The sequence below is a fragment of the Limanda limanda genome, chromosome 4 (assembly GCF_963576545.1).
Source record: "Limanda limanda chromosome 4, fLimLim1.1, whole genome shotgun sequence".
NCBI lineage: Eukaryota > Metazoa > Chordata > Actinopteri > Pleuronectiformes > Pleuronectidae > Limanda > Limanda limanda.
The window spans coordinates 20,126,819-20,152,765 of NC_083639.1; the positions used below are offsets into that span (position 1 = coordinate 20,126,819).

Consider the following 25,947-nt stretch of genomic DNA (forward strand, 5'->3'; position numbering starts at 1 on the left):
AGCTTTCTCCTCTAATCAAGACTAAGTCCAGAGCTCTCTAGGGATATTAACGTCTTCACAGTTAGTCAATTGATGAGTGGCTGATGGGACTGATCCTGTGATGAGTGGTGTCCTCAGTTGACTTTTCTACCAATTTCAGTCAAGATAAAAACTGATCGATTCATAAGACTCGGACTGAGACTCAAAGAAACAGGCGAATCACCAACATAGAGGGGTAATGTATATAACAAATCTAAAAGTGTATTAAAGATTTTAAAATGATCAAGATACATAATAAATAAGTTGGACATTTTGGGAGAGTTAGACAAATAAACTAATACTACTCAGCTAGTTAACTTAGCTTAGCATAAAGAGTAGAAACAAGGGGAAAGAGCTAGCCTGTTACTGTCCAAAGAAAGCTCAATACACTAACCAACACCACACAGTTTCCACTACTTTGAAATCATCTGAATTGTACGAATAGTTGTTTTCTTTGAGTAAGAAGGGGCCCTTTTATTTTTACATCGGGAGGGGGTCCTTTCTACGGGGGTCCTTTCCACAGTGTTTTTTTTAATGAATGGGTACTTAATGTGTGTAATCTTTATTATATGTTTAAGACAATCCTATCTAGAATATATTTCTAATTTCATAGATATTGATTTTGTGTACCTGTGAGGAGATGTTGACGGTGTTGGGATGGAGCTCAGATCCATTAGTTTGTGTTTCACTCTTGGAGTCGGTCCTCTTCAGGATATGGGCTGCATTCACAGCACTGGCGTCTTTCCTCGCCACAGGAGGCTGTGAGAGACACAGACAGTACAGTAACGTCAAACAGCATCAAACTTGTTTTTCACAGCAAGACCTCGGAATAACTAGACATGTTATGTATGAGCATATTCTTCAAAATAAAAGCAATTGAATCCTACTGACTTGAAAGAAACAAATGCTGACATCATTTTTTTATTGGATTGTTCCAGTTTATGACAAAATGCAAATAGTGCAGCAGCTGCAGGGGAATTCAATGAAACAATTGTGCAACTGACAAATATGAAAATGGGTGAAGAATTAAAACATATGCATCAACAGAGAATAAAAGAAATGTCAACAAAAGAAAACATGAACGAAATACAAGTGAATTCCAACAATGGGAAATGGTCCAAGGAAAAAGATAAGGAAATAAAAAATAAAAAATAAAAAGGAGGGAGTTATGGCATCAGGTCCAACCAAGCAGGGTGAATCCAGGGGATGATGGTGATGATGAAGGAGCATGTTCATCTGTCTACCTCATGATGTGTTGCCGCCTCAGGAAGCCTGTCCTCTATGGGAGACTTGTCGCGGGAGCCCATCAGACGGGCAGAGTAGAACCTGGAGGTCTCCTCAAAGTCCTCCCGGCCCACCTCGGGTTGTCGCTCCCTCTCCCCCAGCTCCGACATGCCTTTAGAGAAGTCCTCCACGCCAGAGTGGAGATCTGTGATGATGGTGAAGTCAACCTCAGCCTCAAAGCTGGAGGTGGAGCTGACCGTCATGCTCGAGCACTTCCGCTCAATGCCCAGGTGGCTCTCCCTCATGCAGGCCACAGTGTCACGCTCCAGCTCTTCATCGGGGACTGTGCCCGGCTGGGGCCTCCTGTCCCCATATTCCCTCTGGGTACAGACACAGGATTACAAATCTAACATGACTGTAGATGGATGGAGGATGAAGATGGTTAATTGACCAGGATGAAAACATTATCCTTATGTTTACAGGAAGTGTGATCGCTGGGTTTCTTGGTGGATCCAAAATGAAAGACGTTGCATTATATATGAAATGTATCCAAAACAATAGAAATGGCATGCAGTCATGAGGGACTGGGATGATGAGTAGAGGGACAACCAACCTACAAAGCATGAAATTCATTATATTGAAAACCTTTCTATCTGTTAGGTTGTCACAAGCCAGCCTGAAAACTTTAATCCATTCAGCTCAACTTCTTTGCTCTAGTCACTTCTGCCTCTGTAGGCAACGTGACTATAGAATTTCATAAAATGAAACACGGTAAAAAAGCAAGTTTGAAATATCCAACTCGGTTTTAAAGGGGCATGAGCCAAAAAGAGTTGGGAGCCATTGAATTACAATGAAGCCACTGAGGCATCCGGTCGACAGCAAAACCACTTACATTAATTACAAGTACACTTGCTAATTAGATCAGAGTAAAAACTGGACCATGCCAGCTACAGCCAAGCACACGGGATTCTGTTTTTCAACCCACACATTCACTTCAAATTCATCATGGTGATGGATGAGGGCCACTGAGTAGCCAGTAAAAAGTAGCACTCCATCCTTTATGGCTTTTGGCTACTTCTTTGTATACCTTGTCAGGAGAAGCTGGTGCAGGCAGTGAGGAGGCATGCAGTGAGGAAAATAGATGATGGAGTGGAGAAGAGGAGGTGGTTTAAATACAAAATAATAACCTTAAAATCAGCAAATGCTTCAAACCCGTACTGTGAGACATGCACAGGGCTAAATATTTGATGGTGTAGAGAGGAGGTGGGTTTGAATGCAAATGAAAAACCTTGACCTCAGCAAATGGCATAACCCTAAACCTAACCCTAACCATAACCATAACCCTGAGGGATGCACAGGGGTAAGGAGTTGATGGTTTGGAGAGGAGGAAGGCGGGGTTCAAATACAAATGAATAACCTTGAAATCAGCAAACGGCTCTTCATAAATGGCAGGAGTGGAGACAGGCTCCTGCAGAGGGAAGCAGAGGAGAGGGCAGAAAGAGCGTCTGAGGGTTAAAACAAGCTGATGTGGGCAGTGGACTAACAGGCCAGCACACAGACAGAAATCAAGGCAGCAGAGCTTGAAACAGGCCTAGAAAACATGAGCTTAGTTTGTTCTCAGTACAAACTGGGATCCTGGTGTACTGCTCGGTGAGAGTCCAAATATGAGTAAAGCCAAAATGTGCTAACAATTTGCTCAAAGTGGCTCATAATCAGGATTTTCAATGTTGTAATAACTGACACACAAGTCAACAGATGTTGAGATCTTGTCAGGTCCCAATGAAGTCAGGCCCAGATTTCAAGCACCACTCTACAGCCAAGTAGCTTACAGCAACAAGACAGCAAAGAGGTGAGCTTACTTCAACGAAAACAACATATAGAGCCAGGTTCATTTGTTAGAATTAGCGGTGGCAGGACAAGAGAATCATGCAATTTGTATGATGAGAAGGTTTTCAGCATAGCGGCAGCCATCCATTGACCAACTAAGAGTGCGTTGCAACTCTAAACACCGTGAATTTCAACAAGAATGTATTTAAAAGTTGTGGAATAATGTTGTTAAATGTCCAATAAAAGATGGGTTTCAGAGCCTGCCAAAGCGGGTCCCCATGTTTGGAGCCGGCTAATATTTTTTCCCACACTCACCAAGTTCAATCAGATCTTGATATGATTGTTATTCGCCAGTGAGGTACATTCACACACTGAGAGCTACGCAACACCCCCTGTCATGCCTGTTTAATCCAATATAAGCAAGAGCTTGACTCAGATGAAAAGGTGAGAAATGATGAAAGCTGTTGCGTCTATTCAGTTGAAATTCCTTTCATTCCAGGACCCAACGCGTGCAGGCGTGCTAATGATACCAACAGTGAAATGAAAGAAGCAAATCTGACTGTCAGGCTCTGAGCTGTGGTGTGTGGCCGCTCATTGCCTGATGGGGGTTTCACAGTAAGGGGAACCAGTGTGTTTCCAACACCGCCTAGCTTTCTATCCAGGTGGAATTGGGGTAGAATAATGTAACTGATTTATGATTTATTATCACCAATCTGAAGAATCAAGTGACACTATGTAAATTATGTTGATGACAGTAGATCAGATTGAATGAGTTTCTCAATAATTCGAGCGCAATCCAATTCTACACTCTATTATGATTGATTATTATTATTATGATAACGATCATAGCCGTCTGTAAGACAGTAATGGATTGCAGAATATGTCCACCTTTTATTCCTCAGATGAGTGATTTGATTTGTAGCATTAGCATGCAATAAATCTGTCTCATATTTTCAGTTTGGAAATGACATGGAGACTGGCAAAAATCATCAGAGCGATGATGATGTGTGAGCCCTCTTTCCTTGCCACACTCCGACAGAGAGAAACGTGAGCTGGAAGGAAATTTGCAGCTCACACGTTAGAGAAAGTGAAGACAAACCAACGACCAAAACATGAGATATTGATTTTTGTCTTTTTTTTTTGTATCTTTCTGTACAGATTTGCAAGACAGTGAGATGCACGTTAAGGGCAATAGGAGGGGAGACATTGAGGTTGCCATTGAGAGAAATGTCCAAACTCTTTGATAGATTTTTGCCACAGGACGGAGCTAAAGTACTGCTCCGCCTGCTCTTCACACAGGCACGAACAGTTAAGATGGATGAGAGTTTATAGTCACTGAAAACGTAGAAAAAAAAGAATAATGGCGTGCGAGTCTGTCTGAAGCTCATGCGATGCTTTACTTCCAATGACTGAATAGCAGATGCCTAGCAGCGTTACCGAGTGTCTCTTCTTGGCTGCATCCAGGCCCGGCTCCCTGCCAGCATTCCGACTGTTCCGCAGTATCAGTCCGGACTCCCTGGCCTTCTGTGTTTTCACTGGCGGGGCTGGGGGAGCCATTTTGGGAAGCGCTGAAATCTTAGAGCCGAACGACTGACTCTCGGTGGGCCCTCTACCGAACTGATAGCTATCATCATGTTGATCTGTTTTAGTAGTACCCTCCAGATCTGCTGCAAATGCTGAATGGTGGGTGGAGAGATCAGCCCAGTTGAGGTCTGTGGATCCCTCCGGAGAGCCGACCGACCAGCGGTATTCTCTTCTGGTGACCCGGGTCAGTTCATCCTGTCCTGTTCTGTCCCTTTCATCCTTACATGCTATGCTCTTTGACCGCTCTGGCTTAAGAGGAACAATCCTGGTGATTTCCGACTGGTAGCTGCTGCCTGACAGTCGGTGGAGAGATGTCCTCTGACCTTTCTCTCCAAGGAACCCTTCAATATCCTCTGCCCCAGAACTGATCTTCCTCTCGTGTGTCCTGACCTGTCGCAGCTTTACCTCTGCTAGCTCTTTATTGTCAATAAGGCCCTTCCCTCGCACCTTCATCACACATTCTCCTTTAACACCTGCAAATGAACTATCATGTTCTATCTTTCCAGGTCCGTTCACCCAACCTGCCTCAATATCTGTTGCTCCGACCTGATTCACTTTTTCTCTATTTACCTGCTCTTCGTCTTCAGTAGAGACCTCTGTGCTTTCTTCTATTAAGATTTCCTCCAGTTTAGTATCTTTATAGACCCTGACTGACTGATTCTTTCCTGATCCCTGATTCTCTTTCTTCACCACCACCGGGGATGATTCACAATGATTTCCTGTTTGAAACATTTTGTCGGGACTAATGTCCGAGTTGGCGCCTTCATTTTCTTCTTCACTAGAATCACTGCCTCCTTTCCCGTAGATGAGCTCCACAGGCATTCCCAGGTTTAAGCTCTGGGGTCTCCTCTTTTTCCTTTGTTTAGAAGCTGTGCGTTCCTTTATCTGGCGCGAGCCCGGGGCCCCATCGCTGCTTGCCTCAGGGTCCAAGGCGTGAGATGGTTTACTTTGAGATTTGTCTTGAAACGAGTCTGCATTCTCAGATAACTGAATCACAAAGCGACCTTTGTTGGTCGTCCAAGATTCCGAGCATACATCTGCCTCATTCGACAACTTTGCTTCATCGATATGGCTTTTCATTCCTTTTCTGTCATACCCTGTCACCTCTTTATTTATCATCTTGGCAACATCTATCTCTTTTTCCAGCTCCTTTTTCTCCCACGAGGAATCCAATGTGAGAGATTTGTTCTTTTCTTCTGTGTTCCAGTCAGGGTCTGGTTGATAAGTTTCTTGTTTTTCAATCAATACCCACTCCTCAGAGCCCTACATGTTGGTATAGATTAAACACAGTTAGATATGCCAGGCACTGCTGCGGCAGATAATGAAATCTACAGAATCATTTGAATCACAGAAAAGGGGTATTCTGGTAAACATGCATTTGCATTTAGAAGGTAACTGCATCATGAAAAAGGAAGAGTGAGAGATTTGCAACCTCAGGTGAAGTCACCACAGTCTTCTGGACGAAACCCTCAACAGACAGGCTGTTGACAGGGTCCTGCCCAACTGATCGACCATCCAACTGGCCGACACGACGCAGAGGAGAGGGTTTAAGAGAGAAGGAAGTACAGGTGTTAGAAGTCAGACTCAATCTGAAAGAGTGAATTAGTGAGATGAACAACTTCATGCAAAGAGGAAAAAGAAGAACAGCAGTAAGAATCAGCACCGACGGGACTTTACAGAGTTATTCAGTAAAAAACTTTTTAATGAACTTCAAACTGTGAACATGCAGGCCCGTGTACCTGACAGCCACCAGATCCACAGAACCAAATCAGCATGCATTTGCAATGCAAATATAATATTTTTTCTGTTGCTACATCAAAGAACCGGGTTTGTGTGAATGCCTAGGAAAATAGTCACAAACACCAAGACTCTGATTGTTAGTCAAACAGAATAACGCCCCCCCTCGAACACTCTCTCTGGAATGAGACACACAGCAGATTGTCTTTTCTGATGCAAACAAAGTTTGACAGACTATGGAGATAATCTAATAATCTATCATCACCAACAGTGGATAAGAGAATGTCTGCAGACAACTTGAGCACCAACAAAGTCACTAAACTCTAGATCCTATATCAATATCCTAATTACCAAAATGTGATCAAAAGCTGAGACCTTTCATGATCTGGAAAAAAGAAGACTGTGTCACTGCTAGGTATCGAGGAGTTGGGGGAAAAAAGAAAAACTGATAATCATTCTTCAAGTAACTCACACTGAGTGGATCTTAAAAAGAAAATTCTTGAAAATTATCTCATTGAGATGTTTTCTTCTGCGCTACTTGTCAGTCATCCTCACGTTCCTCTGAGAAATTGTCAGACTTGTTATTGCGCTCCAGGGAGACGGAGGACACACATCATTACAAACGCATCTTAAAATAAACTGCAGGTTTTTATGTTTGTTCCTGTTCCAGCATTATGTTTGCACAGGAGGTTATCTGTTTGAGCTGCTTATAAGAAAACACCAAAACTACTTTTTTATCATTACAATGTTTCTTTAAGATTGACATTCTTATAGACAATAATTAGAGGATACAAAATATTTTACAAAATAAGAGATCTTTCTGTGACAAAAAAAACAGTTTTGCTCAAGTGAAGCAGCAAAAAGAGGAACTCCAAAATGTCAGTGGCCAGACGGAAACATTGATGACCTTTAATGGAATGTCAAGCATCAGAGGTTTCTAGATTATAGATTTTGGAAATAGTGAACCTTGAAGCCCACAGACCCCCAACCCCACTCCAACCCCCAGCCCTCCACACTCACAGCCTTCTTCTCTGGTGTGCTGGTCGGGGAGCTTCCAGACAGACGCTGCTCACGGGTCATCAACTTGCTGTTGGGTTCCCTCAGGGCTCTCTTCAGCTCATTGATGCTGGCCTGGTGCTTCAGCAAGACGTCCTGAGACTTGTCCAGGAACTGGAGAAGGAAAAACATGAGGGAAAGAGAAAATGCAGCTATTAGCAGGGCATCAACATCCTTTTCCTTAGCACGTTTTACCTTTTCATCTCATATGGATTAACAAACAAAATGTGAGGTACAATAGTACTACATATACACAGGAGAGGACACGTCATGGGAACTGCTAAAGAACAACTGTAATTGCAGTATTTGTCAAGACACATATGAACACAAAATCTGCACAAAATCTGCTTTTGTTTGTTTTTGAAATGATGACAGTCAGTGGTGGAAAGTAACTACAATAATTTACCCACGTACAGTACTTATTTCCTCATATTATTCAATTATCGGATCTATAGTTGATATAATATGTTCAAGACCTAATTTAAAAGCTAAAAATATTTTTCAAGAAAAAAGCAAATCACGAAGCCACTTTAGTTATTGTGTATAAGACTTATCTCACGACCATTTGGAATGGCAGGAAACACTGATCTACTTAAAGTACAGCTAGCTCTGTCTCGACCAGCCACAGCAGTCATGTGGTCTAAGATTTGATGCATCAGAATCTAATATTCTAACAGTGCTATTTTGTATCTAATGAGGTAAAGTGTCTTAAAGTTAAAAAAACTCCTAAGTATTTACATTACATTAAATAATTATCATTAATGAGTAAGAGTTAAAGTTGAGGGGTAAAAACTTCCTTATCTATTATGTCGAATATAAGACTGAATTTAGATTCACATCTGGCTAAATCCTATGGGTGCACAGGAATACATGACATCACTGTATCCCATCAGTCCTGCGCATTTCAAACCAATGAAGTGGAGCAAACCCAAACTGTTCTGATACAACTCTGCTACAGCCTCCCTTTCCGCATCAGGTCTAATCATATTTTTTAATTGAATTGAAAGTGCCACCTCTTTCCTTTCGATTGTAATTCAGCTTGGGTCTGTCTTATGACTCTGTTAATGCCTTATCACTATTTTACTGCATGTCTCTTTAGCTAATCTTCTCTGCCTTTTACTGTGTATATATTTTTCTACAAATTATATTTCTAACATTGTATCCATGTTTGTGCTGCCTTCCTTTACTGTGGTTGTAAAGCACTTTGCTTCAGCTCCTGTTGATTTAATGTGCTATGAAAATAAATCTGACTTGACATGACTTGATCATGTCAAACCCCAAGCCAATCTTAATTCACCTAAGACCATTTAAAAATAAAATAAAAGAGAGTTTGGTAGAATGTGCATACACAAATGAATTGGAAGTACTGAACTCAAATGTTCTTCATGACTCTGGTTGGCAACAAGCTCCATTTGTGTGAAGCAGATATTGTGAAATTGCTGTTTAAATATACATTTTCAAGTATATGTAGTCAGAGATATTAAGATTCACTCTAAACAGAGTCTTTAACCCATTTAACCACAATTATTTTAGATTTTGTATACTTTTAGTAAATTTATATAGTTGAATATTGTTCAAACTTGCTTTAATACTCTTATTTTTAGTTACTAAATTATTTGAGTACTTATTCCACCACTGGCTAAAGCAGAATGGGGAACATGCATGCTTCTAGGGAAGAAGGGCTCTACACAGACATGTATTGCACTGGAGACTTTTAAAGCTTCAAAGTGTACTGCGCCCATTGCTGCCACATGAAAAGTTAATCTGTGACATTTCACAGAAGAAATAGCCTATAGGGAAAATCCCTTGATCCGAGCAGGCAAATGTCAATCTGTAAAAGCCTCTGTGGAGTAGAGGTGCACAGGGACAGCGTCACACAAGAAGAAAAGCACAAAGGCCCAAGGCAGGAACCTGTACCTCCTGTTTGTGCCGAGGAGTGGTCTCCCGGTCCAACTGAGAGAGCTGAGTTGGGGCAGGTGTGCGGGCGAGCACGAGAGGGGTCAGAGGTGACGAGTGCAGGGATAAGAGAGTGCAGGAAGGAGGTCAGGTTCAGAGAAAGGATGGTAGAAGGTGAGTCAGTAAGGGAGGCAGGCAGACAGACAGACAGACAGACTGCAAGGCTACATTTGGCCATTTCAAACCATGCCAAAACATCTTTGGAAATGGACTGAAAATACATCCCAGTAGACATTTTGGACTTGATAAGGAATGCAAACATCCTGTCAAAATAAAAGTTGAGGCGTCTGTTTGTCAACTAAATCCATTTCTATGGCTTTGTAAAGATTTTCCCCTTTTTTATCAGTGCTTCACTTCAACCCTGTCCCCACTGTGCTAATCATCCTGTCTGTCAAATGTTCGCTGGGATGCTCAGCCATGACAAATGAGTTCAGGCACAACCTTCAAAGTATCACTTGTTTATGTGGTGCGGTGCGGCACAGCTTTTTTTGATGATAACTGAGATGACAGCTACGAGTAAACGAGACAGACCCAGTGGAGAGAGTGGGAAACAATTAAGACAGATAGTCAGACAGACAGACAGAGAGAGAGAGAACAACAGACAGGCAGACAGACAGAGACCAAATCACCAGACACCAAATACCTCCTGTTTACTGTCAGCTGGTGACCCAGCTTCCTCCTTATCGCCAGCAAGAGTTGAAAAATACAATAAGAAATAGAATGTTAGCAAACGAGAGCTAGGCTGGAGTGTGCATCTCTCAGCATAATGAAAAAGGGTTAAAGACTGTAAAGCCGTTAGCGGGATTTATGAGCAGTGCAGTTTAAGCATATAAGCCTGAGTGAATAGGAGTGAAAGGAGAAGAGTTAGTAAACGCTAAATCCACCAAAGCCACCACAGCGTTATGCCCCTGTTGGGGAAGCTTGGCCTATAGGAGATAGCACTGCATCTGTTTACATCAGCACCCCTGCAGTCCTGGTTTGGAGTTGTCTTCAATTATACTGAAGCTCTTTACATTGTTCATAAAGATTAGCACAATGGAAATCCATAGAAAAAGTCACATTCTGTCAGGAAATCTTTACTACCATGATCTCCTTCTTTCGGCTTGGACTGACGTTGCCATCGAAGTCTTTTTCCTGCTCCGACTCCGTGCCCTGGTCTGGGTCCTCGTCCTGCTCCATGCTGGGCTCCAGCTCGGTCTCCTGCTCGTCCATGGAGGGGCTGTGGAGGTGACGCTGTTCGCCGGCGCTGCGGTGGGACAGGCCGTCGTGGTTCTCACACATGGCTGAGGCTGGCCGCGAGAACTCTGCGAGGAAGAACAGGTGAGTTCATTTGATTTCGGGCTTTGAGAGTCAAAGTTTGACATTTTCGGAAGTACACTCAGTGTCTGTCATGTTGAGAAAAAGGTGGGAAGATTGACATTACTCTCATATCTGTCTCTTAAAAAAGAAGCTGCAGACCGTTACCTTTAGCTTAGCATCTAGCCAGTGGATATGGTGTAAAAGTTGAAAAGCCTGGCTCGACCAAAAACTACAAACCAAAATGTACTCTCGGCTGTGACTTCTTTCACCACAAAGACCACAACCTGTTTTCTTCCACATTAGTTTTTGCATATCTTAAACAAAGGACATATGACAAAAACTTGTGAGCTTTACTCGTAGGTGGCTTTTTTTTTTCCTGACTTAAACCAGCTGTTTCCCATCTCTAGTCTTTAAGCTAGGCTAAGCTAACCAACACTGCAAGAAAGCAGGGAAGCAAAATGTGTATTTCCCTCAATGTTCATGTTTTTGTCCTTAAATGTCGGTGCACTGGGCTTAAATACCAGTTTAGAAATCCAATCCAATCTTTAGACCAAACATGTGCACATGGATTGGATGCACCACCTGGTTCTCACCTCCATCCAAGCTCCTGGACAGCAGGTACCTCTTGCTGGTGGAGCGTTCAAAGTGTGGAGCAGGCCGGTCGATGAGCGCGCTGGCCTGTCTGGTTTGAGCCTGTGTCCGTCCGCTGTATCTGAACTTTGAACCCATAACCAAGAAGCCCTTAGGTGGAGGCTCTGGAGATACCAGCCTGTAGAAACAACAATGGCAATGGTTGAACATTCTTGACCACATACTCAATCATACTATTTATGTGCTTTATTGACAGTGGATTTCAAGCTAACTTCCGTGGATACATTTTTTTTATTGGATACATTAGCACTATTTTTGACAAGCTGTTTCTTCGCTTCAGGGTCGAATGTGTGGTTTAGAGGAGATATGTTAATCAACAATTTATTAGATTTTTGCAATTACCAAAATCTTCACAAATGTTTTGGCACAGGTTAGACAATCAAATTGACATTGAGTAGTGAAATAAAAAAAACAACCTGAACTAGAGAAAAAATGTAATTAAAATTAAAAAACAATGAGGAACCAAGACCAAAAAAAAATGAAATGTCCACAATTGTTTTTTTCCCTGTTTCTGGGTTTAGAAATGGAGTCACCATTTACCTCAATTGTATTGGATTTGGCTGCAATGCTGTATCCCTGAAACTATTCATCTGTGACATGTCATCTTGTACCTCCTGAGCTTCTTGTGAAGCGGAATCAGGATCATTTAGCAACGTCAAGGTTTCCATGAAAGAAACATGCGCTGCAGAAAGGCCAACGCATGTTTCACAGACCACTGTACAATGAAGTTGAGTGTGCTTGCACCTGGTGAAAGCCGATTGAATGGAAATGTATTTCTTTGCCTTGATACTCATTGAACAGGAAACACTCCAACCATGAGGGCAGATCAATACATTACATTACATTACATTACATGTCATTTAGCTGACGCTTTTGTCCAAAGCGACTTACATTTTTAGTACACTCAACATTTATGAGGGGCCATTTAGGGGTTCAGTATCTTGCCAAGGACACTTCGGCATGCAGATGGGGAAGAGTGGGGATTGAACCAGCAACCTTCTTGTTGGAGAACGCCCACTGTACCCCCTAGGCCACACCGCCCCATACTTACCGGAAGAAAGTGTGATGCTCAATGCAGACCTTCCACAGCCTCTTGGCAGCTCTGTGGTTGGGAAGCTTAAAACCGATTGTACTTTCAAACTGCTCGTACTGGAGGGGAGAGAGGGAACAGGGAGACAGAGAGAAGTGAGAAAGTGTGTGTGTGTGTGTGTGTGTGTGTTGGAGAGCAGTTTTCTGAAAGCCACAAGTACTTCGAGCTTGACCTAAGCTTAGGCCAATCGATTACATTCATGAAAAATCCAGGTTGTGTTACTTTATATCTCATTCCAGCATGAACACTGACCTCAGTCAGTGAAGCAGACAACTAGCATAATAGGCATGTCAATATATGAGCAAACACATTTAGAAAATTAAAACGTGGATTTTGCCGACTCGTCAAAAAGAGTAGATAAAGTCAATTAAGCATCCAATGTTCAGACACTGGGAGCATTTGAGATGATAAGTGTTTCATGGCTCTATATTTACACCCTCTATCCCACTATTCTGACTGCAGCTGCAGCAGCTCTGGTAAAGGGGCTCTTTATTTGGCTCCATCACAGGCTCACTGTGCGGCTCTGTCACTTGACTGGGTCTGGCCCAGACGGCCTGTCGCACTGAGGCTCAGCATGGAGGATAAGCTTCAGCGCCGCACAGGACAATGAGGAGGACGAGAGTACGGAGCCTGATCGTGCAGAGGAGCAACGCTGGAGGTATAAGAAGGAGGATTTACAGTCTGCTGTCTTGAAAACTGACCACAAATTCATTTCCGTTGTGCCTTTCAGACACAACAGCTTAACATTCGCTATTGTTGTCTGAGATAATGCTGCACTGGTAAAGGAATGGTTCAAGATTTTGGGAAATGTGCTTATTCTCATTCCCAGTCTACTGTTAGATTTGTAGCTGGAGCCAGGATTTTAGATCCGCATTAAGACTAGAAACCTGGTTCAGTCCAAAGTTAACCAGATCTGCCCATAAGCAGCTCTAACACTCACAATGTAACATGTAATTTGTCATTTATTCTATCAAGGATCCTGACCGTGCAGAATGCTAGAAGTGTAGGAAAGAGGATTTACAGTCTTCTGCTTTGCATAACTGACTGCACGTTCATTTCTGTAGTAGCTTTTAAGTGTAAGTAAGAGTGCTGTTTGGAATTATACGGCTGAAGGAAAAGAAATAGTTTAATATGTTCAGAAATGCACCACGCTTAGCACAACTATTAGATAAAGGGTAGGAAACAGCTAGCCTGGGTCAGTCCGAAGGAAACTAAAACTGCCTACAAGCAGCTCTAAAGCTCCCTTCATGAACATTTACGTTCTATCAAGGATTTTCTATGGCAACATATACATTTGTCTTGGCCTTGTGCAGTGACTACTTAGAGTCATCGCTTTAAGGTTGCCAGGCAACCAGTGGCGACAGGAGGCCAGAAAAATCACACCTTGTCATGTCTTCAAGATAAACTAAGCTATGGTTCTTGCATATAGAATTGAGAGTGGTATCGATCATAACTTTTAGTACCATACCCACAGTTGGCACCACAGGCGTTCTGATATAAATTATTCGTTTTCAGGCCAGATACCCAAGAAAACGTCACTGTAAGGCCGTCATTATGATGATCGTGCAGCTTATTTTTGCAAGCTGAGACGATGAGAAAGCTCCTTTAACACTTTGGTTTGCATTACCTGTTTTATTGAACAGCACTTACGAATAATAAATGAACCATAATGTGTGAAATCGATATATAGTGTCCCTTTTTATCATCCTTCCCCACACTGCATACCTCTCCAGGTCGTATCTTGATGTAGAAGTTGCTCCTCTTATAAGAGATCTTTAGGATCTTTGGCCAGGCAAAGCGGTTGATTCTCAGCCTATCTCTGTAAATCAGCAGACCGTTGGCACAGACCCCCAGCATTATGTCAATCCCTTCAGAATCCTGCAGCAAACATGGGGCAGCACACAGACAGAAATTATTCATGAGAAACACTGGATGCATCCTAGAAAACTATTGTAATCTCATGAAAATAACATGATATGAAACAACTTGAGGAAGAGTCGACCTTAGCATGGTGGAGGTCCACACCGTACATGGACAGTTTCTTCGCATTCTCCAAGAAGTTAATTTCAGCCTCTGCTGGAGTCATCCCCCTGCGAGCAGAATAACGATAATATCTGTAACCAACATCAACAGGCCCTCTCAAATAATAAGCCCATAATCTTGCACAGCGGGAGCAGAATTATCTCGGTAATATGCTTGATATATTCACTTCTTAATTCGTTGCATCCGTTCCCCTAAGCATTTTTGTTTGGTCGCATGCCAAAAAGCAAAGCTAAAGAAGAGCATCGTGGAAACCCTCTAACTGAGTGAAGGTGTTCTCACACTGTCAAGACTCGCACTGTTAACGTCCCAATGACAGATTGTGCAGTAATGTGGCGGCATCTATCTGCCATGTGCTTGAGGATATGTTTCAAAACAACGGAAATCTCATCAACCCATAAACCCAGGAGATTTGTTCACTGATGAAAATCTGATTCTAACAACAGTAAGTCCAGTACTTGTAGTTCCGATGGAGCTCCATAACCCTCTCCTCCAGCTCGCGAGTCTGATTGGGGGCAAAGCGGAAATCGCTGACATAGTCCGAGCCGTGGTCATCCTGGTCATAGTCTCCCAGCTCGGCTTGAACGGAGTAGGAGCCCAGAAGGGCATGAGTGACGAACGAGCAAGGCAGTCGACCTGACAGCATGTCATCCCTCAGCTGCAGACATAGGTAGTATCTGTCAGATGAAACAAAAGGGGAGGAGGGTGTTGGCAGTCAAACAAGCCCGAGCCAAGGCAAGCTCCAACAAGTATTCAGTATAGATTATCCACGGCAGTTAGTAGCATTCCAGGTCAAATCCTTCAAAAGGAGAGAGGGATTTGGGCTGCTTTGACAGAAGGGCAAATATGCCACGTAAATTGTTACAATGCTTGCATGTAAACACTTATCTTTAGGCAAATTAAAAAGGTGCCCCTGACATATGTCAACGATGTCTGCTTTCATTGAACTGTGAAGAGCATCTGGCAGCACAGACAGAGGAGTTACAACTGTTGACAATATGTGTGTGTGTGTGTGTGTGTGTGTGTGTGTGTGTGTGTGTGTGTGTGTGTGTGTGTGTGTGTGTGTGTGTGTGTGTGTGTGTGTGTGTGTGTGTGTGTTCTACCTGGTGATATCCTCAGTGAGCTGGGAGGGGTCTGGAGGGTAGAACTTGACTGAGAAAGCAAAGTTCCACGGAGAGTCTGAGGAGTACATGGATGTTCAATAATATGTTTGTCTTGAGACGTTTTGCACAACATTATAATTAAAAGTCAATAACAGAAATGTATGTAATAGGTTAACATAAAAATGTGTATCACTTCATTTGCCTACAAATACGACTTTACCAATTTAATTTAATAGCGTGTGAGGGACTTGGAAAAGACACTCACTGCGCATCTGCTTCTTGATCTCCTTGGAGGGGTCCAACCAGTTCTAAAAGACAGAAGGCAGAATTCACAGAGGGCAGCTGGAAACATGGTTAATGCACACCCCGGTGTCGCACTCCGCTCTAATTGCTGTCGATGTTCCTAATGAAAGCCGCTCCATATGGTTGAATAAAGCAAGTGAGCCATCTCCAGCTGAAGCGTTCCAGATTTAAATCAAGCATCTGTTGTGTTCATTGTGTTGCAAAATCATTGGCAGCCAGTTACCTTTCTGATCTCATCACATCCAATCATGCAGTGAACCGCTTCACCTATGGGGACCCTATTTCTGATTTTGCTATGAGAGCATCTCATCAGTGGTTCAGTGGATACTGTCTCTCTTGTTACAGGAATTGTGGATCGTTACGATTGGAAGTTCAACGATGAAGAGAGAAAATATTCAATAATCATTTGTAACTGCTTACAAATTAAAGCACAATATTCCATGAAAAATCTCTTGATATACAAAAGAACATTCATTATCCACCTTTTACTTTACTAGCTTCATCAAACCTCTTTTTGACCTTCTGGATGTTTATGTTAATCTCGATGGAATAATTTGTATCCTCTTAATAAACTATTGATTACATCCGATACTTCCATGTGTAACCCTTGCAATTATTAAAAAGTAGCGACATAGTGTAGACAGATAGAACCCCTGTCACATTAGTTGTAGATCAATCCAATTATTGGATATGAGTACTTCATCTAAACTGTACTCCATGATGAAATGTCTAAATGCCAGCAGCCGTACAGTGGTGCCTTAAGCTAAATGCTCCACATGCTTCTATGCTCGCAGTGACAATGCCAGTATGTTGATGTGTGGCATGTTCCCCATCTTAGTTTAATGTGTTGGCAGGAAACCTTTGCTACAAAACAAACTGAGAAAGCGGATGAATGTTATTAGTTAAGCAGGAGTTTGATAATAAACCAAAGAACTGGATGGTTTTAATATTTTGAACCGATGATGGCGCTAGGTAAAAAACACATTGCAAATCATTTATTTTGAAACATTCCAATTTGGAAACAAATGTCAACTTCATGGTGGTGGAAAACTAAAGTTCAGGCTGTCCCCTAGACATGGGTGAAAAATAGATGTGGCAATTCATCCACTACTACATATTTGACCTGGATGAAAAAGCAGAGGATCGCCAATGTCAGCATCACTGTTGTCTGGTCTCATTGTGTGAACCAGCAATTGTCTAGATATTACAGTCAAGAGCAAAGTGATGGACCAGCCAACAGGCTCTGCCATCCGCAGAGCCACACTGACAGGTCGTCTAAGGACATTTAAATCCAATCACACAAACAAAAATAAATACAGGCCGACACATAGGCTTGCACACAGTGGTGGGGGCCGATACCATTTGCTGCTTTATTCCCTGCACATATACATAAACAGGTGTTTGCAGGAGGCAACGTAGTTGGGTGCTGCCTGTGGTGCAGAGAGCTGACAGTGATCCTCACTAGCCTGAATACCACACAGCAGCTGCTTATTAATGCTGACAGTATTTTAGCCAGCTGGTATCACATCAGTCAGAGTGGAATCAGGAGTATGAAAGGTTGACACAGCACAGTACACTCCTGTGGTCTTGTTGGGCAAACTTCAAGCCTCTCTGGCAACATTGAGCTGTGCCTTCCCGTACACACACACACTGACGTACACAAACACACACACACACACCTTCAGTGTTTAATCATGCTGCTAAAGACTTTAATGAGCCCCCCCCCCCCCCCCTTATATCAGCCAGGGCCAAAGAGCACTCAATTAGTAAGGCACTTCCTCTGTCGCTTTGCTTTTCTCTGCAGAAAAGCAGAAGGAACTTTTAATCACTAACTGATCAAGGCTTTACTTCTGCGTTTGCAGGATCAGTTCATACAGCAATCACACAGAATAAATGTTCCACTGAAGAGCAAAAGATAAAAACCTCTTTCCTCCCCCCCAGCTGAGACAGAGAAAGGGCATCAGAAATAACATTTCAATTCTCCGGCTTTTTTGGTCCACTAAGCAGCGATGACCCCAGACGGCAGCTTCAAGCTGCACTCTGATAAGCCCGGCTTCTGAGCTGCAGCCTTTCCTAAACTCAGAGGGAGGAAAACATTTGAAGCCTGTTTACCTCTTAAACGCACCTGCTAACCTGTCCACTTCGGGCCGAGATAATGCTCAATCTAAAGCTGAAGTCATCAGGCACATGTCAAGTCACGACATGTGAGCTAACAAAGCATGCAAAAGCTGATGATGGTGAGTTAATGCTCCAAATGTTAAAAGAGACTTAGTCTTGTCATCTTCCCTATCTTCAAACAGCAGAGGGTTCCTCTGTAGCTTGTTGTGCAGCCTACCTGCCCTTGGGGCATCTCACGTCAATCAAACCCGCAAACCCACACCCAACAAAGAGCTGTCATGTGAACGCAGTTCAGTGTCAGTCACATGATTATATGATCATAAACCTGGTCTGTGCACCTTACAGCAATTAGAAAGAGATCAGAGGGAAACAGACCTGGACTTTCTATTTGAAATTAGCTTATTGGAGTCGACGTGCCCAGAATTGCAGGCTGTGATCTGTTTTCTGAAACAGGCTTGGTGCAGAACTGTCTGCAATTTTCATGAAGGACTATTTCTTTCGTAAAAAGTTAGGGTAGTAGATTTTTTCAATACTAATCAAGACATGGTTTCTTGTTGCAGTGTTGCAGTTAACGAATAGTACAATTTACAACATGTAGTCTCACCAAAATCTGCAGTACAACAGCTTCCAGCTCTTTGTTTGCTTTACTGTTGTAGTTCACTCTAATTGCTCTCATCAGCATTGTTGCTAGTCATAGCAATCAGCTATTGAGCAACTGTTTACTGCGATGAAGCTGTTCACTCTGTTAAGACCTGCATGGTAATCACGAGTGGTCAGCTAGTTCAGGCCTAACACACCTAAATGCGTCCTGAATATGTCCTCAGAGATCAGATCAGTAAGATCCCATTCTGAGGTGTTCCGTGACACATGTGACAAACGTGACCACATTCATATGAAGGACCTCTTACTCAGCTGATGACCTCTGACCTGCTGCAGTTTCACAATGAAGTGCACATACTTTTAGCATTTTCTATTTCTCAGTGCCAATACGTTGATTCTTGTGTGGCCACCGCCACAATATCAACACTGATCAATACATAATGACTGCTACTTTTGCTAAATCTGTCAAATCTTTATTCACAATGCAGCTGCTCGAGATTCATTAAGCCCCGCCTGACAACTCTCTCTCTTATTGCCTTTCTCTCGCTCACTCGGGTTGACACAAACAGACACACAGACACATAGATTCATCTACAAACTCAGACTGGGTAAAAACTATTGGGTCTTAGAGAACAGAAATGACGAAACGTGTATTTGCATACAGAGCGGGGAAGTGAGCTCTGATCAAAAATGATCACAGGAGACCCAATAGGAGGAATTTGAATTTAAGGTGTGAACACACGTACTTAACGCTGACCATTTCTGATCGGATTTCTCAGGACGGATGTTAACAGCAGGTCTGAAGACTGCCTCAAACGATCACATCTCCTCATGTTGTGAGTCCATGCATGTCTCAAACCCACCAGCACTTTCACAACAAACTAAAGAATGCATTTTAGCCATATTGAGGCAATGAGCAATTTATTCTGTCTGATCATAAAGTGGAGCCTCATCTATTGCCACAGGCTTGAAGTTGCTATGGTTACATAAGAAAGACAAAAAGGAGTTAGCAAACTATTCTGACCAAACTTTACTTCTTATCTATTCAAATTTCTCTGATAAACTCTGGCTCTTGGCTTCTGCCTCCAGAGGTTTAACTCAACCTCTGGGGGCAGATTTTTATTTCTGCTTCCAGAACATCTATGCGTTTGAGAAATATTTCTCTAACGACATTTCATATATGCACGTTGCAAAGAGTAGATGAGACTTTTTTTTTTAATCTTCTCCCCTACTGCACAAGTTTTTCAATTGCCTTTTGTCGAGACGCAGCGTTAGAATGGAAATTTCCATTTTTCATTCATTCTTTGAATGATGGATAGTGCACCCCTCAGAGAGCTGACCCAGCCAACAAGTGAGAGGAATACAGATTGTTCCGTGAGCAGCGTGTTTATGCAGTGAAACATCCCACAAGGTTATTGCGGTACACAATTCACTGACCTTCTGGGTGTCTGTGTCAGCAAAGGTCAGGCCAAAGTAGTCCTTCTCCAGTAGGTTGAGGTGCTCACACACCATGTCAATCAGGGTCTGTCCTCTTGAGTGTTTCTGTCAAGACAAAGATGAAGGACACAGCTGTGGTAAGAATGACAAAAGAAAGCAGAAGAGAGATTTTCCACGATGTTTCTGAAGTATTATGCATAAGTTGCCATTAAAGCTCAGTTTATCAGGGCAAACATAAGACCCAAAGACAACTGTTATTCTCAAGACTGCTTTCCTGTTCTCTGGTTCAGAGAAAACAGCTCAGTCATGTGGTGTTAAGTCCCAACCAGAGTGCATCAAACACTTGCCAGTGAAAATGGATTGTGAATTGCTTCTCTTTGCACTGCATGTAGGATTTCCTCTGCCATTGACAGCGTGAGCATCACATCAACTTTTGCTTTGAGATTCAAGAGACAAGTTTGTTTTTCACATTCAAGTACAGTTTGTTCGATATCTTTGACAAGTAAACATCAGAATGTATAAATGAACGTTTTGGCTGACTGTGCTTACACCAGGATTTGTGGAGACCGTGAATAGCCTGTGTTAAAGTAATGTACCTAAGTAGAGAAGTGGAGAAGGAAACAGTTCAACCTGAAGAATTGTGACATCTGAGAGAAAAGTATGACAAAGTAAGTACTTTATTTATAAGTAAGTGAGATATTCTTCTATTTAGAAAATAAATCGACTAGTTTGGATTTCACAGTGGTCTGATGAAAATTATATCCACAACATTACATTATAAAGATTAGTATGGATTATTTGAAGAGATCTTGAAAATCTCTCAAGGCACCCGCAGCTAAACTTGTTTATTTCAAGCCGTAAATAATCACACCTAAAATGTTTTCACTTCAATTTCAGGCATTTTTTGTAGTGTTTGAAATATTGACAATGCAACATCAATTCACGCAAGAGCTCATCTGCCACTGTCAAATATTGAACAAAGAAGTGTGGTAGTGTTTAGACCTTATGGACGCACACACACACACACACACACACACACACACACACACACACACACACACACACACACACACACACACACACACACACACACACACACACACACACACACACACACACACACACACACACACACACACACACACACACACACACACACACACACACACACACACACAATGCCTAGGTGAGGCGACAGCGAGAATGAAGCAAGCAGTTGCCAGGACAACAGATGCAGTGTTATCCCTCTGCTGTGTTGTGCTTAATATCTCACGGCTACCGGACTTTAAAGAGTGTTTCACCTTTGCCTTATTAAAGGAGAAAGGATGGTGGAGCAACACTTTGAAGAGCATGCTAATGACATCCGATGCAACCAGTAATATTAAATAAATGAATAGGCATGTGGAATTTTAATAGGCCATGACTGAGGTGAATCAGCCTATTTCCTCTCTACTCTGGAACAATTAATTATTTGGCTGCACAATAATGATCTCAGCATTTCTGCCACCTGACGTGGGAAATCCAAGGAAAGAACATTGGCAGCGTATAAAGATCACAATCAATTTTACAATAAATAGCTGTGTTGTAGACATCAGCTCAGCCAGGCTTCATATTGAAATTGCAGGGGTAAGAGTGGGTAAAGGCGGGGTGTCTCCTCTCCTGCCCAAGGACCACAGGGATGTGAAGCCATGCGTCCATGACAAGAGACTTCATTAACTCGTGCATGCAGCGCCCCCTCTGGGGAGAGCCATCCCCTAAGTGTGGCCTGCCTCCTTGCAACACTGTTATTACCAGCTCCTGGAAGCAGGGACAAAGTTCCAACCCTGCAATTACAGTCACAAAGCAGGAGCAAGCTCATCCATGACCCGGAGGTCTGAGGCTCTCAACATACTGTACGAGAATAAAAAAACAACACATAGGCTGAGAAGAGGCTGCGTTGTACATGCATCTCTGGCAATGACTGCAGAGAGCAGATGAATGTTCAGGAAGCACTTAAGACACAAGCTTTATCACCGTAATGCAATCTATTCTTGTGATGTGGAAAAGGCCCAGAGGTATTTCAGGATATTTTTTCAGTGCTGAGAGATTGGTCGACAAGCGTAGAATTCCTGATCCTCTCACCTCACACACACACACACTCGCAGATATAAGCCGCCTCAGCCCCAACCCCAGCACATCACACACAAAGTTGCATGCCCTTGTGCACAAGTATCCTGCAGGTGGCCCATAATAACATCGCTCTTCTATTTTCTCCTTGGCTGCGCCTGGCTTGCAAACATGTAATAACTATGGATTTCCTAACACCCAGTTAGCAGCTTGTGCCCGGGGCTTTTATTGGACAGAATTAACTTGAAGGTTGTTTATATGAATGCCAAAAACGAAATCTAAGTTTGAGTAGTTTTGCAAAAACAATACTTTTTTAATCTTTAATCAATGAAATTTAAAAAAACTTCACTAAACAAAATACAGCGTAGCAAACTATGAAAGGATTAAGATTTTGTGAAGAGCCACCAGCTTCTGACAAGGTCACTACTTGATTTAGATGAAAACAGTTCAATTGTATTCTGTGTTGTTGGGGAAGTTTCCCAATATCTGACAAGATGATCCTGATAATGTGTCTATGAAATAGAACAGTCATCAGGAGATGACACATCTACCCACAATACCCACCGAACTTGAGAGAGCAGATCATATGGTTCTATCACAGTTAGCTGGAGTTGTAATATTCCCCTCAGTAATAGAGAACAGCTGTTGTTCTTTTAATCAGCAAATATACAGAGGCTTGAATTTCCATGTAGCAGCTGCAGGTTTAGTTCCATCCCAATTCTTTTTGCCCATTTCACGCTCACTGTCGTATAAATTAAGGCGAAATGCCGAAAAATATCTCAAAAAGATAAAATCTTCCAGACAAAGTATAAATCAATAAATCCCTTCATATCCATACCTTGTAAACATTATGCTGTGTGGTATCTTTCTGTTGGAGAAAAGTTAAAACTCTAAATGTCAAATTCAACATTTACCATTATTTTTCCAAAGTGATACAATATCTTTTCTGCCAAAGAATCCTTGTCAAGATAGGCAGCAATAAAAAGTGTTGTATATAAATACAAGCTAAACTCTATGATGTGCATCCATTTTTGTAACGGTCACTTGTAAATTGGCGTTGGACGACACAGACAAACCTATATCCTCTTTTAATACTTTTTGAGACACAGTGCTCTAGAAAAACATTTCTGTTGGTGCTCACTAAGTCCTGAAGCTTCAATATCCATAGTCATATTAACGAGCATGTACAATACAGTCACTCTGCTGGATCACGCAGACGTCTAGTTTAAGAAATACAGCGGTGATGAACTGGACTGGACGCCATCAATGTGCCCAGACAGATCTCATCAGGTGCAGAGGCAATGGTGCCAGGCAGACACCTCATGGTTCATGCATGTATGTAAATTCTTAGTGAGGGGAATAGAAAGTTGAGCCTTTTCAAGAAATAGCCTAAAATATTGGGTCAGGTAATTGGTTATGAATTATTACACTACATTATACAGAAATGTGCGACATTTCCTCGGTTTCACCCTCCTGCCGAGCTCACAGCATGGCACTCTGTCTTTTATTCTTTTGTTCTCTCTGCCTGCTTTATGCATTCTGTGCAGCACTGTACAACACACACATCTACCCACACAGTAAAAATAATAACAAGGGGGAATAAAGAGTGCTGCTTTCCAGTTTGTTCAGCATTTTAAGCATTTTCTACAAAATGTATTTCAACAAACCCTATGATGTTTGGCATACCTCGATTTCTCCTTCAAAGTCAGAAGTGTCCAGCAGCGTCATTTTGAAGGGGGCCGTTTTCAGTCGCTTGGAGCCTTTCTGGGGGGATTTGAGGTTCTTGTTTGGCGACGTCTTCTCAGACATTTCGTCTGTTTCTCTGTGTTCGTCCAGATGCTTGGAGTTCTGTTCCTTTACAAACATTTAAAAAAGACAGTGCAATGTAAAGGATCTGATGTGTCAAAATACTTTTACCTGCCAGAATAAGGATAGCGCCTTGAGATTAGGTTTTTTTACCAATATTAAGTTTTAACTACAATACAAACATCACAATGTTTGGTTGATTTGGCCTCAGTCCAAGTCAGAAGTGTAGTTAGCAAGTTGCTTGAGTAGATCTTGGTCATAGTGTGAAATATGTGAAACTCTGGTACGGCCATAGACTGGACATAGAGAAAGATGACACGTCTCCACTTTCTCACAATGTACAAAAATGAACACAGAATACCACAGATACAGGAGCCATCATCTCACGCTTTAGAGAGAATTTGAAGCCAGAGTCTCAGTTTCAGCTCTCAATCGCGTAGTTTCACCCAGTTTTTAATGGTATGATAAACACATATTACAAATGTATTGTTAAAATAAACACTTATTAAATTGAAAGAGACCATCATTGAGAAAAATGTATTTACTGTGCACTTAGATTTAGGCCCTTACATGTCCCATTACACAGGGTGGTGATCAAGATGACTTGGCCTCACTTTTGGGAGCTGTCATGTCGTCGATCTTTTATATACAGTCGATGTTTCAGACATTCGTTATACTGTCACACCAACCATAACTGATGCCATCACTGCGTATTACAGCCTCTCCAGACCTGACAGCTTTGCTTCAGTCCAAGCAAGACTAATGCATTATCGAGATATGCTGTGCATTCGAGATTTCGAATAAAATTATGATAGAGAGCAGAGAGAAACTAGTCTCCAGATGACATCCTTGTTATACAATTCCTTTATCCAATCTGTCCTTATTTTCTCTATTATTATTTTGTATAATAACAGGAACATCAGGGACACTTAAGCTGGTAGTTAAAGAACATTTTCGACGTTTTAATGGTTGACCTGTTTGAGGAAAACTGGTTGAGGAAAACATTGGTTTAATAAGTAACGAGCAAAACCTTACAAAGGCCGAAATAAAGACTTAACAAAGCCACTTGGAGGTCTGTGGCTTTATCATTTTGTGCAATGCTGACCTGTTTGGCCATCGCCAGCATGCTGTCTGAGGTGGAGTCCTGCATGCCTGCTGCTGCTGCCCCCTGCTGTCTGGGAGGACTCCTGTCTTGCTTTCTTCACCTCTGACTTAGGGCCTGCCTCTGTCGCTTCAGCAAAGTAACGCCAACCTGAAAAAAGACATGAACAAAGAAACGTTTTAAGAACCATCTCAACAGAGTAGAGCACCGACTTCATAAAACCATGTCAAAACCGTAAAGGTTCTGTGTGTGTGGCATCTAACAGTAAAGTTTAGTGAAAGTCCTTTGTTTCACCCTCCTCTTCCTAGGATGTAGGAGAATATTCAGTTCAGAGAATTCAGGAAACATGAAAATACAAAACAATATGTCTGGAGCCAGTGTTTGGCTTGTCTTTCCTGGGCTACTGTAGAAATAGTACCATACAACATGGCACAGGATTCAATGCCAATGTAGATAAAAAGGTATTTTTCTAATGTAACAAAAACGCACACTAAAGAAAATGTAATCATTAATATGATATTCCATTTCTGCCACTGCCATTCATCCATTATCTAAACTGTCCTTTAGGGTCACAGGTGGGGCAGGAACAAATCCCATTAGACATTGGGTTACTCACATTCACATCTTTGGCTAATTTAGATTGAAATGACTAGTAAGGCCACAGACAACTTTTCAGATGACTCTATTTACTGATGGCCATTGGGACAGAAAAAGGATTTTAACAAATAAGATAGAAGGTGCTTCAGAAACCTCTTACCAACCCGAATTTTAGACATGCTTTCTCTAAGAATCAATAGAGCTAAGATTATAGCAGGGGCTGAAACCTGTGTAATAATTCAAAACACGAATTCATTCACACTAAGATAACAATCCAGCACTGGCACCTTGCT

General features: G+C 42.1%; 1 protein-coding gene across 1 annotated transcript in view; it reads right to left on the reverse strand.

Moving 5' to 3' along the window:
- The window catches only part of LOC132999816 (band 4.1-like protein 1), a 30,208-nt gene extending 5,020 nt beyond the window's left edge, over nt 1-25,188 (reverse strand). Inside the window, exons 1-13 of the mRNA XM_061069591.1 lie at nt 25,061-25,188; nt 23,836-24,003; nt 20,044-20,148; nt 15,851-15,893; nt 15,586-15,661; nt 14,941-15,159; nt 14,445-14,532; nt 14,168-14,320; nt 12,404-12,501; nt 11,295-11,470; nt 10,486-10,706; nt 7,411-7,560; nt 649-777 (exon numbers count right to left, since the gene is read on the reverse strand). Coding sequence (XP_060925574.1) covers nt 649-777; nt 7,411-7,560; nt 10,486-10,706; nt 11,295-11,470; nt 12,404-12,501; nt 14,168-14,320; nt 14,445-14,532; nt 14,941-15,159; nt 15,586-15,661; nt 15,851-15,893; nt 20,044-20,148; nt 23,836-24,003; nt 25,061-25,105 — 1,671 coding nt within the window. The 5' untranslated portion in view covers nt 25,106-25,188. The remainder of the gene's footprint in view (nt 1-648; nt 778-7,410; nt 7,561-10,485; nt 10,707-11,294; nt 11,471-12,403; nt 12,502-14,167; nt 14,321-14,444; nt 14,533-14,940; nt 15,160-15,585; nt 15,662-15,850; nt 15,894-20,043; nt 20,149-23,835; nt 24,004-25,060) is intronic.
- Nucleotides 25,189-25,947: the final 759 nt, after the last annotated feature.